Genomic DNA, 18055 nt, shown 5'->3' on the forward strand with positions numbered 1-18055 from the left:
ATATGATCAGTTCTTCCTTCTGGGTGATTTTAATTTACACATGGATAAGCACACTGATCCCGGGCTGCATGCAATTTGACATTGTCCATCTCTGCTCCCACCCATAATTTGGGACACACTCTTGATCAGATATTCTGTAATCCCCCATCACTTGGTCTGACCATTTTCTCATCAATTTTATGATACCTAACCTAGACTCTGATCTCCCACTTATGCTTTTCAGGACCGAACATAAATATAGATCTTTTCATAAAATATCTCTGCCTTCGTTGAAAGAGGCTTTGGAATCATCAGCTACTATGCTGGTCGGCGATCTTTAATGTGACACCACCGCTCTAGAATGCTGGCTTAAGTCCAACTTGGAAAACGCCACTCCCCTGCCGTCACAGACTTTTAGGAGGACCCACCCATCCGCGCTTGGTTCAACAAACCACTAAGAGCAAGTAAAAGGACTTGCCGTGTTCTGGAAAGGAAAAAGACGCAAACATTACTCATTGGATGATCTATAAGAGTGCCCAGAAGTCCTACTACCTTCTGGTAAAAGAAGCTAAAATTAATTATTTTTTTATTTGATTTTTTTGCTTGCAAGAAAAAAAATGTTTAATTATTTTTGTTGAACAAGCTCTGTGTTAATCACAGGATCACAAAGTCATGGTTACATATTTATATCATCTTAGTCTATAGCATGGCCACAAGTACAAGTCAATTCTTCTTACCCATAATGACAACAGAAACTCCCTAATCTAATCTGAAGCTCAGTCCCCCCCCTTCCACCATTCAGTGTAAATACCCCCGATATTTCTGCCAGTCCCTCCATATTTTCTCCCATTTGTGTGGGCAGCCTCTAGCTTTAAATATTACTTTCTCTGCATTGGAGCACCATTCCAAGTCACCTTCCCATTTTGCCACCATCCCCGCAACTCTCAGCAAAATGGTGGTATATTTCGGCCATTTTTCTTCCCCAGTTACACACAGAAGCAGCCATCGTGGCTCTACTGGGATTTTTATCCCCGTGACCTTTGACAGGACTCTCGCAATTTCCTTCCAGTAAGCATTAACATATTTACAGTCCCATAAAATATGGACTCTAAACAGAATTAGTTACAGGCAAAGATTGATATGGCTCAAAATAAAGGGAAAATAATCTTTAACATAATGAAATCCTTCACCTCCCTGTGTCAATAAAGAAAGAATCCCCTCACTCTGCCGAATGGACTCAGCAAGTTGCTCTATCCTTCCACAATAAGATGGCCTTAATTCAACAATCTTTTGTGGAAATTACGGAAGAGAACCTAGTGATAGACCAATTCTATGGCAGGACCGGAGGCGAGGATTATGCTCTGCTTTCTTTATTTTTCCACCACCAGCAGTTTTACCATTACAGCAAAAAACACTCTTTCCCAAGAACCACAGGGAAAGGTCAGTCCAAGAGGTCAGCCAATCAGCGTCCACGTATGTCCTGAAGCTGGGGACTGCTGGGATATCTGCTCTTTCTTTTCCTGCTCACCAGCAGATAAGTAACATTCTATTACTCTATGGTTTTGGCATGTTTCTTGTTTATTGAGTGTATATGCCTTACCGTGTCTTCATTTCAGGCTTTGCGATAATTGCCGCGGGAGCGTTTCTCATCCGTTTAATGACGGTATTTGCATTGTTGGCCAATTAATCTCTTGCCTATTGTTGCGCAAGTGCTAACGTGTGTTTTCTTTTCAGCAACTGTGTTAATTGCTGCGGGAGCGTTCTCATCGCTCGTTTTGTGGTCTTTCATTATGGGCTCGCGGTAACGCATACAGCCGCCAGAGGGCGCCAGGAACTGCGCTTTTTTATCTCGTTGCTCGGCGGGAATGCTTTCCTGTCAGGAATTTCCTGTCAGCGCGTCCTCGCCAAGCACAGAGCCCCGTACGCCTGGAGCCTTGACACCCTTACCGGGTCTGATATCTGCAGCCTGACGCCACGTTCTGGGGTCGGTAGTGTTCCCAGTGAGCCACGTTTAATTTCATAGGCTGTTATTACCATATTTACGGGCCCAGCCCAGGCAGTGTGTATGGTTACTCAGTACCCCCCTTACTCAGTGGGTGTTGGGCTTGTGGGTTGGTTACCCCGAATTACTTGGTTTGCAAGCCGCCAATACAGGGTCTAGGCCTGCCAAAAACCTTGAACCTTAGGTTCCCCAAACAATTTGTTGACATATCTGTCTCATAAAGAGAAGTGCATTTATTGCTTAATATGGAAGGGGCATATGGAGAAGAAGAATCCTTCCAGGTCCTCCCTATTGATGACTTTTGCGACACGGTGGATGCCTCCATCCACCACACCGTTGCAGTAGCCATGGGGCCCTTCGAGAGGCGCATTATGCAGGTAGCCTACTCGTATGCTTCTGGTGAGCGTTAACCCAACCCCCCCCCCCCCCCGCAGAAGAGGCGAAGGCCGCTTTCCCCAGAATCCATCTCAGGTTGGGCCCAGAGGGCCATTGTATTCCTAGGGAACGCGAATTGCGCCCTTTCAGCTGAGAGGAGGCGCTCTTTGCTACTCAAGGTAGACCCGAAACTAGGGAATTTTGCCTTGGAGACAGGGGCTGTGGCGGACGGGAAACTCTTCGGCAAGCCGTTCGTGAAAGAGATCACGAAGTTAGTCTCCACCTTGGACAAGGCGCAGGTCTCTATTAAGCGGATGTTCCACCCAAAGGTTTTTGTCAGGGTCGGTCGTGGCCGGGGGCGCTCGACCGGCCGCTTCTATGCCCAAGCCCCTAACAAAAACTTCAAGAAGACAACGGAACAACCGAAGCAAGAGTTCATTCAGTCTCGAAGAGGCGGCAGAGGAACCAGGGGAGGAGGCAGAGGCCAGTTACAAAATCAATCAGGTGAGTCTCTCCTATTACCCCCCATCTACCAGCGGGGGGCAGGCTAGCTGCGTTTGTTCACAATTGGGGTCTTTCGGACCATCAAAGTTTTTCATATCGAATTTTACAGGACCCCGCAACAGACATCTCGGCCGCAATCCCTGGTATTCACGTTAGCCCAATCGGCGCTGGTGGACAAAGAGGTTCAAGATCTCCTCCACAAAGGAGCTATAGTCGGCTCCTGCCTCCACCCAAACGGTTTTTAAGCAACATCTTAGTGGACAAAGTAGACCAGGGTCAACGCCCGGTTATCAACCTGAAGGAGTTTAACAGCTGGTTGGTCTACCACCATTTCAAAATGGAAGGAATCCACCTGCTGCGCGACCTCCTGCGCCCAAACGACTGGATGGTACGCCTCGATCTGCTTACCTTTCCGTCCCGATTTTTTTCTACACATCGCAGGTTCCTGCAGTTTCAGTGGAGAAGGCAGGTTTACGAGTTCACCACTCTGCCCTTCGGCTTCTCCTCCGCACCGCGGTGCTTCACCAAGGTGCTCAAGCCGGTGGTGGAATACCTCAGAGCCCGAGGCTTCCGCCTCCTGATCTATCTCGACGATATCCTCATGATGGCTCAATCCCCCGACTTACTAACACGGCAGTTGCAGACGGCCGTAAACCTTTTACAGGGACTAGGTTTTGTCATCAATGGGGAAAAATCCCTATTGGTTCCAGCCCAGCAGATGACCTTTCTGGGTTTTGTCGACACCTCCTTGAGCCTCCCTTCCAGGAAGGTTTCCAAAATTCGTCGGGAACTTCGGCGCACTCTGGCCCGCACCTCCATTTCTCTCATACAGGTTGGCAGGGTGGTGGGTCTGCTATCCTCCTCAATTCAGGCCTTCTTCCTGGGGCCCCTCCACTACAGAGCCCTTCAACGGCTGAAGGCTGCTCATCTCAGGAAGGGTTTGCACTACTCTGAACTAGTTCCCCTCTCAGGTGAGGTGAGGTTGGAAATGCAGTGGTGGCTGGACCACGTGGAGGCCTGGAACGGGAGGTCCATTTTCGGCTCGGCTCAGGACATCGTCATAGAGTCGGACGCCAGCAGGTCCGGATGGGGGGGCGCTGTGGGGAGTCCTTCACAGGAGGAAAGTGGTCCGCAGACGAACAGCGGCTTCACATCAATTGCTTGGAGCTTTTGGCCGGTTCCGTTGCCATCAAATGCTGGACGAAGGACAAGATCAGCTGCCATGTCCTTCTCAAGATGGACAACGTGTCGGCGGTTCGCTACAATAAATCACCTGGGCGGCATGAAGTCCAAGGTGCTAGCGGACATGGCCAAGGAATTCTGGACCTTCTGCCTGCAGAACAGTGTGTCAGTGACGGCGGACCATCTTCCAGGAGCGTCCAATGTAGTGGCGGACTGGTACTCCAGAGAGTGGTCGGATGAGAGCCTCTGGCACTTGCATCCCAGGGTCTTCCAGAGGCTCCACGCCCTTTGGGGTCCCTTCTCAGTAGACCTCTTCGCCTCTTGCCTGGATCACCAGCTCCCAAGACTCTTCAGTTGGAAGCCGGATCCCCTAGCAGCGCCACGGACACCTTCCTTCAGGATTGGGCACCGGAGAAGGGTTACTCCTTTCCCTTGTTTGCAATGATCACGCGTCTTTCGGCGCACGTTCGCCGGCAACAGCAGGCAAAGGTAGTGTTGATCACGCCTTATTGGAGGTCGCAAGTTTGGTTTCCAGTTCTTCTGGAACTTTCTTGGGATTCTCCAATCCTACTACCCCGCGATCAGTCGATTCTTCAGGATCCCCAGGGAGAACCTCATCCGTTGGTTCTGCAGAACAGGATGCCCCTCAAGGCTTGGCGGATTTCCGGCAGCGTTGGAGACTCCGGTGCTTATCAGGAGAAGCTCAGAACATCCTGGCAGCAGCATGGGCCGACGGCACCAACAAACGATACCGCTCGGCTTGGTCCAGATGGGTGGGTTGGTACCTTACTCGAGATCAGGATCCCGTGGGGTGCGAAGTGGTCCACGTCCTAAATTTCCTGGCTTCCCTAGCCACAGACAGATTGGCTTACCGCACCATCAGTTCGTACAGATCAGCGATCTCGGCGGGCCATGACCCGGTGCAGGGCAACGCGGTAGGTGAGCACCCGTTTGTCTGTAAATTAAAGAGACGTATTCGCCTATCATTGCCTCCTTTACCAAGATACTCGTAGTTGTGGGATGTAAACAAAGTGTTATCTCTCTTTAAGTCTTGGCCTTCTAATAGGTACCTATCTCGTAAGGAGCTCTCTGCGAAGTTAGCCATGCTCCTCTGCTTGGTCTCCTGAAGGAGGGTTTCAGACGTGAGAGCTCTCGGCCTCCACGGACGGCTTTTTATTCCTCAATGGGTTTCTTTTCACATTTCCCGTCACACTAAGTCGGATTCTAGGATATTTTCTTACCCGTTTTTTGACAAACACCCTAAGTTGTGTGTGGTGCATTGCCTTAAGGCATATGAGATCATGACGGATGAGTATCAGCCTCATGGCGTCAACCAACTACTGTTATCCCTCAGGAAACCCTTCAAGGCTGTGTCTCCTCCCACCATTGCGAGATGGATCAGATGGGTCATGCGGGAAGCAGGCATTGACGTTTCGCACTTCGGTGAACACTCCGTGAGAGGAGCAATAGCTCCAAAAGCTTTTTCCCCTCAGGACACGCCTTGAGGATATTATCAATGCCGCTGATTGGTCATCGGACTCTATGTTTAAAAGGTTCTATTTTAAACCGGTCGTTGACATGGCTTCCCGTGTGGTGGACAAGCTTTGAACGAGCATAATCCTCGCCTCCGGTCCTGCCATAGAATGAAAAATGTCCTAGTAGACACGAAGGAAAGTTTCAATTCTATTAAGGACTCGGAGGCAAGGAGGATTCCCCCCCCCCCCCCAGAGTTCCTGAGGATTCAGTCACATTCTTTCCCACCCTGGTCTATGGATCAACTCTTCATATGGTATAAGTATTGTACTCAGTTATTGTTCTTATAAAGATTACTGTACAGAGATTCTCTGTTTCCTTGGTTTTGTGCTTCATTAATAGCAAGTCTCACCTGTGCCATGCTTTTGTGACCCTTATGGTGGTTTCGTTCTGATTCATTCGGTATCCTTTCAATTCTTTCAGGATCAGACACTACAAAGACGGACTAATGGAATTAGTTAGTGACCGGATGGTTCGCTGTCAAGAAAGAGGAGATATCCCAGCAGTCCCCAGACCTTCAGGACATACGTGGACGCCGATTGGCTGACCTTTTGGACTGCACTATCTTAAAGGTCTTCTGTCCGGTTCTCCAAGTGATGCCTGCCCTGCTAAACTACTTACCTCCCTTGCCCCCCATGATTAATGTCACAGTAAATACGGTATTGAATTCTTCTCTCTGCTGGTAAAGTGCCACTTATCTGGAAACAGGCCAAAATCCTTCCACTTTTAAAAACCCTTCGGCTGACCATAATGATCTAGGCAACTATAGGCCGATTTCTCTCATTCCGGCTCTTTCAAAAGCTCTGGAAAAACACGTTAATAAAAGTAATTTCAAATCGTGCAGAGAGCCACAATGTGTTGCACCCTTCTCAATCTGGCTTTAGGGCCAATTTTAGCATGAGACAGCCCTATTGGAAGTAACTAAGTATATTAGAAGAATACTGGATCAGGGTGGAAGAGCTGTCCGGATATCGCTTGATCTGTCTGCAGCATTTGATACTGTCCCACCGGAGAGATTCATTGACAGATTGAGGAATCTGGGAATCGGTGGGACAGTATTGACATGGCTGGACTCTTTCCTGCAGGACAGAGCCCAGGATATACGGCTTCTCCCTTTTTCAGCCCCCATGCAAGGCATACGTGTTGGAGTTCCTCAAGGCTCCATTCTTAGCCCTACTCTTTTTAATCTGTACTTGTCCCCTCAGTGCAAAGATTATATCTTACGCGGATGACACGCAATGGATTGATTTTCACCTGCAAAAAAGAAGCTGATTTCGACGGTGTTAATATTGGAGCCTGTCTCTCTAAGGTTTTTCAGTGGCTTAAGGCGAACCAGCTCAAATGCAACTCTGACAAATCGGAGATTGTCTTCTTTGGCCAACGGGCCGTCAGTAACTGGAACGCATGGTGGCCTGAAGAATATTCGCCACCGCACACCGAGCAGTCAGCAGTAAGAAACCTCTGAGTTTTTCTGGATAATACCCTGTCCATGAAGTCTCAGGTCCAAACTCTGGTGGGCACCTATTTGGGCAATTTGAGCATGTTGAAAAAATGTCTTCCTCTCTGGACAACAGAGTCTAGGAAAATAGTGGTCCAGGCCCTGGTGAAATCAAGACTGGACAATGCAAATGTCTTGTATTTGGGTCTTCCCTGTTACCTTGTACAGCGGCTGCAAGTTGTACAAAACACCGCAGCTAGGGTGACCCTCCAACCTAAACCAAGTTCTTCGATGTCCCCCTTGCTTAAATCACTTCATTGGTTGAGACTGAAAGAAAGGATCACATTTAAAGCTCTTGTTGTCTGTTTTAAGGCCCTCCATGGGAAAGGAGCTGGCTATCTTAGCAAACAAGTCAATCGCTACATCCCGGCTCGATCTCCAAGATCCTCCTCCTCCGATCTTGCACGTACTTCCAAAGTATGCCTGGCTGGATGGGTGGCAGATCTTTTGGATTTTTTGGGGCTTAGGCTTGGAATAGACTCCCAGCCGCCCTACGTTCAATTTCAGATAGCTCAGTCTTCAAAAACACCTGAAAACCTGTCTTTTAAAACTTAGCAGCGTACCATTGCTTCTCACCTATCCACTGCGGTCAGTGCCTGGACACTCTTCCGAGTAGCTGTTTTCCGCTATAACAAATGCGTTTCATTTATTCATTCATTTAAGCGCTATTCAGTTCAGGCTTAGAGAGTCACAGGTCAACAGAAGTTACCAGGACCTGAACAACAAGGCCTTTACAGCTTGATATCATTCGAGATCTCTCTGTGAATGTTGAGTCTCACTTGTGTCTTCATGTCCCTGTGCAAGTATGGGAAAAAGTGCACCAGTGTTTTATCCATCCCACATAAAAGAAGGTTTGACTATAGCTTTCAACGATTTACTGACTCAAACGCTGCGATCAAATCCATAAAAGCCAAATACATAGGGCATTGTCTGGCCACAGTATACTTCCCTATAATCAAGGTCAAATTTAAACACTGTTTGATGGTCCCAACACGACTTCTGAATCCATATTGGCAAAGGGTAACAAATGTGCTATTCCTCAGTCCAATCATTAATCCTGTGGTACAGAACCCCTCCTAATATGTTTTATGTTGAGTCTATTAAGAAAATGGGCCTGTAACAACCTGGCTGCATGCGGTCACCCTTTTTAGGTCTCGCTGAGACAGCGAAAGCTGTCTCTTTGATTAGGTCTCGCTGAGACAGCGAAAGCTGTCTCTTTGATTAGGTCTCGCTGAGACAGCGAAAGCTGTCTCTGAGACATTTTGTAAGTGGGCTTTCAAAAGTGCTACCCACATGGTTTTGCTGGCCTAGGGCTTGAGTGCACGATGGTGTGCACATGCACAGCTGCTCCTTGCATTCCCCCCTCCCTGCTCACCCAGCCCTTTGATGCTCTGCTCGATTACCTTCACTTTAGCCGCTTTGACCCTTGCATTCCCCCCTCCCTTCTCACCCAGCCCTTTGATGCTCTGCTCCATTACTTTCACTTTCGCCGCTTTGATGTTTGGATAAAATAAGGATTAAGCTACTTTGCAGGCACTGATGTTAAGCACAACGCTATGTTACACTGCGGTTACTTCACGGATTGGAGACAACTTTATGTAATGGGCTAATGCTTTCGGTGTGAATATTAAGGAAGAGTGACCACGGAACTGTTCATTGCCTACATCAGATTTGGGTGCATCTGACTAAAGCAGGTGAGGTTACTTTAATATGGGGGCTGGGTTATGTTACATTTGCAAGCCACTTAAGAGTCCACTCTCTGACCCAGACAGTTCCTCTCGCCATCTTTCTGTAGTATTCTGGGCTGAAAGATAACATTTCATTAGGTCTCGCTGAGACAGCGAAAGCTGTCTCTTTGAGACACTTTGTAAGTGGGCTTTCAAAAGTGCTACCCACATGGTTTTGCTGGCCTAGGGCTTGAGTGCACGATGGCGTGCACAGCTGCTACTTGCATTCCCCCCTCCCTTCTCACCCAGCCCTTTGATGCTCTGCTCGATTACTTTCACTTTAGCCGCTTTGACCCTTGCATTCCCCCCTCCCTGATCACCCAGCCCTTTGATGCTCTGCTCCATTACTTTCACTTTCGCCGCTTTGATGTTTGGATAAAATAAGGATTAAGCTACTTTGCAGGCACTGATGTTAAGCACAACGCTATGTTACACTGCGGTTACTTCACGGATTGGAGACAACTTTATGTAATGGGCTAATGCTTTCGGTGAGAATATTAAGGAAGAGTGACCACGGAACTGTTCATTGCCTACATCAGATTTGGGTGCATCTGACTAAAGCAGGTGAGGTTACTTTAATATGGGGGCTGGGTTATGTTACATTTGCAAGCCACTTAAGAGTCCACTCTCTGACCCAGACAGTTCCTCTCGCCATCCTTCTGTAGTATTCTGTGCTGAAAGATAACATTTCACAAGTCTGAAAATGCACATTTGAAGCAAGATTTTAACAGGTATCTCCTATGATATAATCAATATTCATCAATCATTTACAAAGCTCAATACACAGCTACTAAACAAGCTGTAACTACTTGTTAGGATTTGATTAGTGCGGAACAGACTACAAAAAAAATATGTATTATTCTTTTGGGAAAGAAATAGAGCCATTTGGATTATACGGCCATAAACCAAATTGTCTGTCCATGCTGAAATCAAATGAGCCTTAATTATCCAACTCAAAGATGTCCTTTTATAAACTTCATTTGGGTTGACAGTCAGCATTTAAACTTACGAACTACAGGTTATACACAGATCTCCGCCATTGATGATCAGCTCACTGAGCCCGCTATTTTAACAACTTCTTGTTCAAAGCAGAAACACTATGAATAACATTCATTGGTTGCATCTGGTGAGAAACTAACAATCCTCTGCAACAGTGCAGGGTGAGAAAATAAAGTTGACCTCACAAAGTATGCATTACCTTCACATACCTTGAAAAAACCCACTAATAAGCGCCAACAAACTTTACATAAATGGCACCTTAATTTCATTTTTTCATTAAAACAAATTCCACAACTAAAAAACTAGCATCAGCTACATAGCAACACCTTCTTAAAGCTTGAAGAGGTAGGTTGTTTATATCATCGGGGGTGAGGGGGGTCCACATATATGAAAAGATATTACCTGCTGTCACATGCAAACCTATTAAGCTGCAGCAATCTGAAAACAGTGGCAGCAATTTTACTAATTTAGATCCACCGATTGAGAGGCCTCCATACCCAGAGTAGGGGTGGGCGGAATTTGCAGAATTAACCTTCGCAAATTATCGCGAGAATGTTTAAAATTATCGCAAACAAGCAGAAATATCGCGAAGATGCGGAAGTTTTTTTCCGGCATGTTCGCGAGATTTTCTGCATGGTTGCGGGTCGCCAACTTACCCATGTGGTTGCTTGCGGGCGCGGCCATCTTGTTTTGAGTTGTTCTCGCGGTGCATGATCGCGAGAAGAAAGACGTGATCGCGCGACGCATGACGTCACTGCGGGCGCGAACTGTCGCGAGACAGCGCAAATGGCTAAAAACAATACAACATCTCATGGAGAACGCGACCGGATCAAGAAAACTTGTCGGCGAACGCAGGGATTCAGGTAAGGCGATCGCGCGCGAGAATGTATTATTTTACAGCGCGAGCAAGAAACAAATTATCGCCAAGCTGCGGAAACCGGAATTTGACATTTTCGCGCTCTCCGCGGAACGCAAAAATGTCAAATTATCGCAATTTCCGCGAATGGAACGAAATTTTTGCCCAGGCCTAACCCAGAGTGAATGACAAAAGGTGACTATCGCAAGGATACATTACTCTTGCATAAAAGCTGTAACCGTATAAAATACACTAAAAGTATATGGGATAACTTATTCCTAAGAATGACTATGAAACGATCAGAGAAGCGACTAAAAACCCCTCTGCAACTCTTCAAACACTTAAATAACTTAAGCCCAGAGCTGCCGTCACAGTACCACAAGCACCAAAAACATTTCAAGGGCAAGGTAAGCAAAAAACAGTCTTTGCACAAAAAATAAGCACTCCAACAATACTTTTGTATTGTTTCGATTCTTTTTGTCTCTGCCCTATCTCTTGGCTGCGTCCTTACTCTCTCCCATCTTCTCTCTCCACCTCTTTGCTACATGTTCTCTCGTAATGTTTTCATTTTCCCCAACTCTCTTCTTTACTCTCTCTAATTCTTTTTTTGCTCCTTTTCTGTCTCTGTCCCTTCTCTCCTCTTTCTCTCCCCACCTGACCCTTCTCTAACCGCACTCCTCTTCCTCTGCCCGCCCCCCCATCCCTCTCTCTCGCAGTACTGCAGCAGAGGCAGCACCAGGTCTCTGATGCCTTCTCAGTGTTGGCCCTGGGGGTGGAGGAGGTAAGTCAGCCCCCCAAGTGAATCCCATTATCAACAGATAGTGAACCTCTATTTACCAACAAGTACGGAACGGTCTCGGATGACGGCTGATGCGAACAGTGATCTGCTCTCGGCCCCAGCAGGGCCTGTGGGCGTTACCTTACACTAGGAGATGAAGTAAAAGTGATATCCTCCCCTCCCCCCCACTCCACCACTGTCTCTCCTCACCCTCCACCTCTCTCTCCCCTCCACTTCTGATTCCCTTCCACCTCGGTCTCTCCTCACCCTCCACCTCGGTCTCTCCTCACCCTCCACCTCGGTCTCTCCTCACCCTCCACCTCGGTCTCTCCTCACCCTCCACCTCGGTCTGTCCTCACCCACGTGTCTCTCCTCACCCTCCACACGTGTCTCTCCTCACCCACGTGTCTCTCCTCACCCTCCACACGTGTCTCTCCTCACCCTCCACACGTGTCTCTCCTCACCCTCCACACGTGTCTCTCCTCACCCTCCACACGTGTCTCTCCTCACCCTCCACACGTGTCTCTCCTCACTCACCGTGTCTCTCCTCACTCACCGTGTCTCTCCTCACCCTCCACGTGTCTCTCCTCACCCTCCACGTGTCTCTCCTCACCCTCCACGTGTCTCTCCTCACCCTCCACGTGTCACTGCTGCACGCCACACACTGCTGCACGCCACACACTGCTGCACGCCACACACTGCTGCACGCCACACACTGCTGCACGCCGCTCACTGCTGCACGCCGCTCACTGCTGCACGCCGCTCACTGCTTTTATGCGAGTTTATGCTACTGACATTGTAAATGACAATGCCTTTTATTTGTTTTAAAACCAAAACATAAGTAAAAGGCATTGTAATTTTACAATGCCAATAGCTCAAACTCTTATAAATGAGAGACCTATTGCATTGTAAATGCTTGTTGAAGATTGGCACTATAATAGAGGTTGACCATGAGGTGGGTAATGGGGGGGTGAGGGAGGGGAGGGGGGTGGACAAGATTGTTAAAACATTTGTTAATAATGGTGCCCAGAAATCAGGTTTGTGCTTAATAAGGTTGATTAGAAACCCATCCGGGCTAAGGGCTTTGCCACCCATACTCTGTTTAACTGCAACCTCTACTACACTCAATAAAACTGGCACTCCCATAAAGCTTAGGACCAGAAGGATTTCGGGCTCCTCTGGGATGGCAGCATAAATACTTCTCCCATGACTCACCAGTGATGAGACAAGTAATCGGGGTCAGTGCCTGGTTCCTGCGTCTCATGTCAGATACAGCAGACAAAAAAAAGTCTGAAGTTCTTTGTATTAGCCACCGACACCAGTGAGTCCCACTGTTTGGTGAGAACTTCCCTCTTTCTCCTAGTGGTGACTACTTTATATTCCTTACGTAGGGATGTAACTTCCTGTGGGTCCCTAGGTTTTGCCATTAGGGCCCTACATAACGGTTGGTTAACCTTTGAACATTCTTTGTCAAACCACCTAGTCTTATTATCGGTTGGGTACAGAGGTCTCAGTAACATACCCCTTATATTAAGAATAAGCTGGATAAAGGCCCCATTATTTGGTGTTCGGTATCAACCTCAACTAAACAAGTCTCAATCAATATTGGGTTCTCCCTAATCACTTTGTAAAAAGGTTGGGCAGGTTCTTCGACTCTCCATACCACTCTTACTCTGTTAGTAGTCAGTTGGAGGGCTTTAGCTGTGCAATCTATCTATAATTAGGCTTGGGTGTAGTTAGAACACTACCTCGATGGCCTCCATAGTGTGACGAGACAACTTTCCCATGCAGCAATGACTACCCCAAACTAGATTATATAAAAATATAATCTATTGTAGTGCAGCATCCTCTACCTCTTAAGGTGGGGGATCGAAAAGTACATTCTACCTGCTATATCCATTACATTATTTAAGTAGTGCACAGTCAGGTACTCCATCAACTCAGACTTGTGTCAGTGCTATTAAAAAAAAACATTTTGGTGAGTCTAGGACGTCGATGTGGTGGGTGCTCAGGGAGAAAGCCTGCAGAAGGAGCTTGGCGTGAAAATCTACTGCTAAGCAAAGACCTACACTTTGCCCTTTATCCTCAGCAGTACTTTGCAATGAAGCAATATATAATCAAAAACTGAGGGAAATGTGGTATTTGGGGTGTTGGCGACATCACTGTTGTAAAAGTTAATTAGGTACAGTCCAAGGTCTCACTCCTCTGCATTCTGCAATCAGCTCCAGAAGAGAAGGCAATACAAATTATGCAAGCAGGAAGGCACTCCTGGGAAGGCAGCCACTAGCATAAGAGTCAGAAAGCTGAGTAAACAGTGTCTTTTACACCTTCCAGTCAAATAGTTACCTGGGGGTGTCTATCCCTTGACAAATACTAGTAGTATACATCATAGCCTTGAAATCCTGCCTTTAATTCATTCGGAGTAGATTTTGCAAGATCATGCATTGGTTAAAGTACTACTATAGAGGAATGGTATACAAAGTCTAAGTACTCCGCACTGTTTTACTAAAAGACAAAATACACACTTACTGTCGGGTTACTAAAGAACACGGACAATGCTGTTATGACGTGAGCCATTTACCAAATAGGGTGTACTGTCCTATCTGTGTTATCTGCTCTAATACTGGGTGTTCTGAAGCTTCCAGCATACCACTTGATGCTGCAAGAACCCAAAAAAAACCAAATCTAACCAACCAATGTAAGTTTTTCTGAAATGTTTTTGTGTGTTATTAACAGTGTTAAAAACGTTAATTCAAATAAACCTTACATTTGGTTGCCCTCTAAAAACTACCCTATGACACGTAGCTTCAGTAAGCCGATATCCTACGACTACTTGCATTTTGAACTTCATATTTACTGTCACATTGCTGGTAAGTGTGTGCTAAATATGATCACATACAAACCACAAGAGTATTCAAAATAAGGGATCTCAAAAATACTTTGATAACAGTGAAGGAAAAACTTAAAGCAAGAAAGAAGACATATCACCCATAAAGCATTATTTCAGTCTACATCATTTTTATAAATTAAGGACTTTTTTATGCACCATAGCATCGAGCAGTTGTGAAATGATTTCACAGCAAGCAATATTCACAGACAGGCACTATATAAACAACATGTAGTGATACACAGTGTGGATTGGGCCCGTGATGAGGCTTCTCTAAGCTAATGGCTAGGATTCTCTCTATAGCTACTGACAACACATGAGCTAATAAAACGAACTATTCGGAAACTGTATAACTGCCTCCTTTATAAAAGTAAATTAAATACACAACCCAGGAAACACAGTGATCACACACATTGCAAGGGTTAGTAGGGATTGCCTCAAAGTAAACAGAAATCAGATGTAAAAACAGGACACAAATTAAATATGGGTTCCACACAGATCACCGGTGCCAAAGTACTGAAGAAGCATGTCCAGGATGTTGTATTTGAAGTTACTGTATAATGCTGACCCTGTAGAAAGTATAACGGACGTGGTTTTGGCTCCAGTTACTGGTGAATGAGTTTAAGCAGAATATATCTTAGCCCACGAGGAGATTTTGTCTACTCACTGCTGAGCCCTTAGGCTATCTGCTGTCTCAGAAGTATAACCTACATAACACCCCATTCTATCTGAGCAGGAAACATCTTGGGCACTAACATAATAAACACCAAGGCATATAAGGGAAAGTGGACAATACCAGGCACCATGTTCATAAACAAAGCAATATTTACTTCTTACCAATCTGGCCAACCCAGCCCACTTCCAAATAAGAAACTGTGAGGACAAAGGTCTACTCTGTCCTGCTCACTGGCAGGAGAAAATGATCTTCTCAAACTGTAGAACTGAAAGAACATTTACCTTTGAGAACAAACATCAAATACTAAATATTGTGATGAGTGACGGAAAATAAATAGAAGCTTGATACTCACAGCACGGATGAAGGACGTGACATACTTGTTTGAAACCTCATTAACTCCCAAATGGATTGGAATCCTGATGCGGTAGATTCCGTTAAGGCTCGCCAGATCCTACAGAAGCCATAAGCAGAAAATAAGATGAGGACTTGTAGGGGAAGGTCTATAATAAGCCCATAATACAGAAATGTTGCAATCTTAACCAGTAAATTCTTCCTTATATTGTTCTTACAGGAGGCCTTTCAGCTATGTTGCATCTAAGGGTGGTAAGAGGCAGCAGCACTGAAACTGGCATAGGAACGACACATAGCTGAATAAACAGAATGAGCAGAAGATTTTAAATGAAAGGGGGGTATGACAGAGGTGGTCCATTTGGAAAGGTCTAGTAGCGCAACAGAAAGCAACAGCTCTGTTGAGGCGGAGGGTAGGGTAGTTTTTAGCGGTTCGGGATTTGTTTGTGAAGCTGCTACATGAATGGACGAGTCCATGGAGTGAGCCTTGACCAGAAAGCCTAGAGGGGGCATGCTGCAGGACCACCACCAAGGGAGTGAGTCGAGGCAGGCACCCATGAAAGCTGCAGCGAGGTCACGCTGTCATCCTGTGGCTCCATACAGCTGGCGCCGTTGTCAGCCATGGTCACTAACTTGTTGATGTTCATCTCTCCACTTCGATAAGTTCCCAGCATTAGATCCACAAGCATGTTTATGAGAAAAATTGATCAACTGTGAAATAAATAAACAAATAAATAAATCCGGCTTACCATCATGGATAACGCGTTCCTTTGCAGGATGTGCTTGTGCATATATTAATCCTGCCTAACGTAGCAGTTTTTAGGTCTCGCCTGGTGTTAGCAGTGCGCATGCACTGCTCTCGACATGGGAGGGCTTCTTGAAATCGATACAATTCCAGAAGTCGTGTCGCTGCTCCGCCTGCAATTTTGATTGGTGAGTGTTGTTTTGTATCATGGATGATGCAAAACACAATGTAATTGCACCAGAGGCAATCATTATACTGAGGGTTGTCACCCTGTCCGCTTTTGGCCCAACCCACCGGGATTGGATCGTTTACTTGCGGAGAGACACGGCCTCCTTCAATTACTCTGTAAGCACTTTTATTTTCATTTTCAGCACGGTACTAATGACAGTGCGGTCGCTTTCAGTTTCACGGCCGCGTTTATTTTTGTTTCTAAGTTTCAAGCTGCATTGCTATTTAAATTATGTGCTTGTGTGGTTTCAGCGTGGTACTAATGACAGTGCGGTCGCTTTCAGTTTCGCGGCCACGTTTTTTTCCGTTTCTGTTTGTGGCATTTTTACTTACCCAGTGCCTTTAGTTTCAGGGAATATAAACTCTTTATTTTGGAGGCCCAGTCAAGGCCAACCTTTTACTTTTTGCCCTTTATTGTCGACTACTCAAACCCCGCAATTAGATCAACGAATGCCTCTGCAGGGTGTTGTCTGCACGAGCGCTTTCCCTGTAAATCCGTCAAGCCCGGGAGGGCTTTTTTTAAACGGTCGAAATCTTGATTAAATGTACCTTTAACTTTTGGGGTTTTTTTTCCACCTGAGCTTGTGCCAACCATCTGACCTACTTGCATTCCACCAGCCGCCCGTGAGGTAAGGAACGCTCGCGCGCCGGGTGTAGCACTGAGACGTGACATTTCTTGTCCTCTGATGACATGCTGCAAAAGGAGCTCGAGCAGGCCAGCTGTCCGCATCGTAAGGACACGTGAAATGGAAATTAATTTAAACAAGAAATGTGGTTATTAAAGTCAGTGTCCGTTCAGGGAGGTTGTTACACTGCTTTTGTTACTGAATATCTTTGGTAGGCCCAAATTATTTTTCTTACTCATTAGCAGGGCTTTAAGTGGGATAAAAAAACGGGGGGGGGGGGTGGTCTCTCAAAGGGGCATGGCTTAAAAGCACCTAACCTAAATACCTGTGCTTAGCATAGTGCGCCGCCTGACTATATTTTGCTGTTTTTGTCATTGCATCCAGATATATAGTACAGCAAGTAACGTTACATCTCCAACCAGCCAGGACTATTGGCTTTGCCAATGGTTGTTAATTGCATAAGATAAATAAGCAACAACTATGGTTTCTTCACCGAGGTATCTTGGCACTAAACCCAGTAACCGGGAAATAAAAACAAGGGGATAGCAAGATGCAGTCCGCAAAACAGATATACGAGGTTGGAAATATTTAGCCTAGATACGAATACAGTCTAAGGTACAAGGAATAGATATGAATACAGCCTAAGGTACAGGGAAATAAAGGTTTTACCTGTAATTAGACTATTGTTTTTCCACGTGTCAACACTGGGCGCAGCCCGCAGGGTCCATAGTTCGGGGGGCGCAGCCTGCAGGGTCCATAGTTCGGAAGCTGGCCACTAACCCACATCTCTCTCTACTCCTGGCACTCTCTCCATTGCTTTTTGCTGCACTCATCAGCGCCTGGCACCCTGTCCATGTCTCCCGTCTCCTCTACATCCATCTTCCCAGCCCTGTCCCCTCGATCTCAGTGTCTTTGTTCCCTCTGGAGTCCTATCGCCTCGGTGCTATTCCCCCCCCCTCTCTTTCTTCCTCTCTGTCCCCCATTCCCTCCCTCCCACTTGCTCTCTCTTCTTCCTTCATCTCGCCCTACTTCTCGGTTTCTTTCCCCACTGGTTCTCTCTCTCTTACTTCTCTCTCTCTCCCCCCCCTCTTTCTTCACTCTCACTTCCCACC

At 46.4% G+C, this 18055-nt stretch overlaps 1 protein-coding gene across 2 annotated transcripts in view; it reads right to left on the bottom strand.

The window, feature by feature from the left end:
* The window catches only part of EMC10 (ER membrane protein complex subunit 10), a 106100-nt gene that overhangs the window by 78473 nt on the left and 9572 nt on the right, over positions 1-18055 (bottom strand). For both annotated transcript variants that reach the window (XM_085616136.1, XM_085616137.1), the window contains exon 4: positions 15349-15447. In XM_085616136.1, the coding sequence (XP_085472262.1) occupies positions 15349-15447 (99 nt within the window). The remainder of the gene's footprint in view (positions 1-15348; positions 15448-18055) is intronic.

The sequence above is a fragment of the Triturus cristatus genome, chromosome 7, assembly GCF_964204655.1.
Source record: "Triturus cristatus chromosome 7, aTriCri1.1, whole genome shotgun sequence".
Taxonomy (NCBI): domain Eukaryota; kingdom Metazoa; phylum Chordata; class Amphibia; order Caudata; family Salamandridae; genus Triturus; species Triturus cristatus.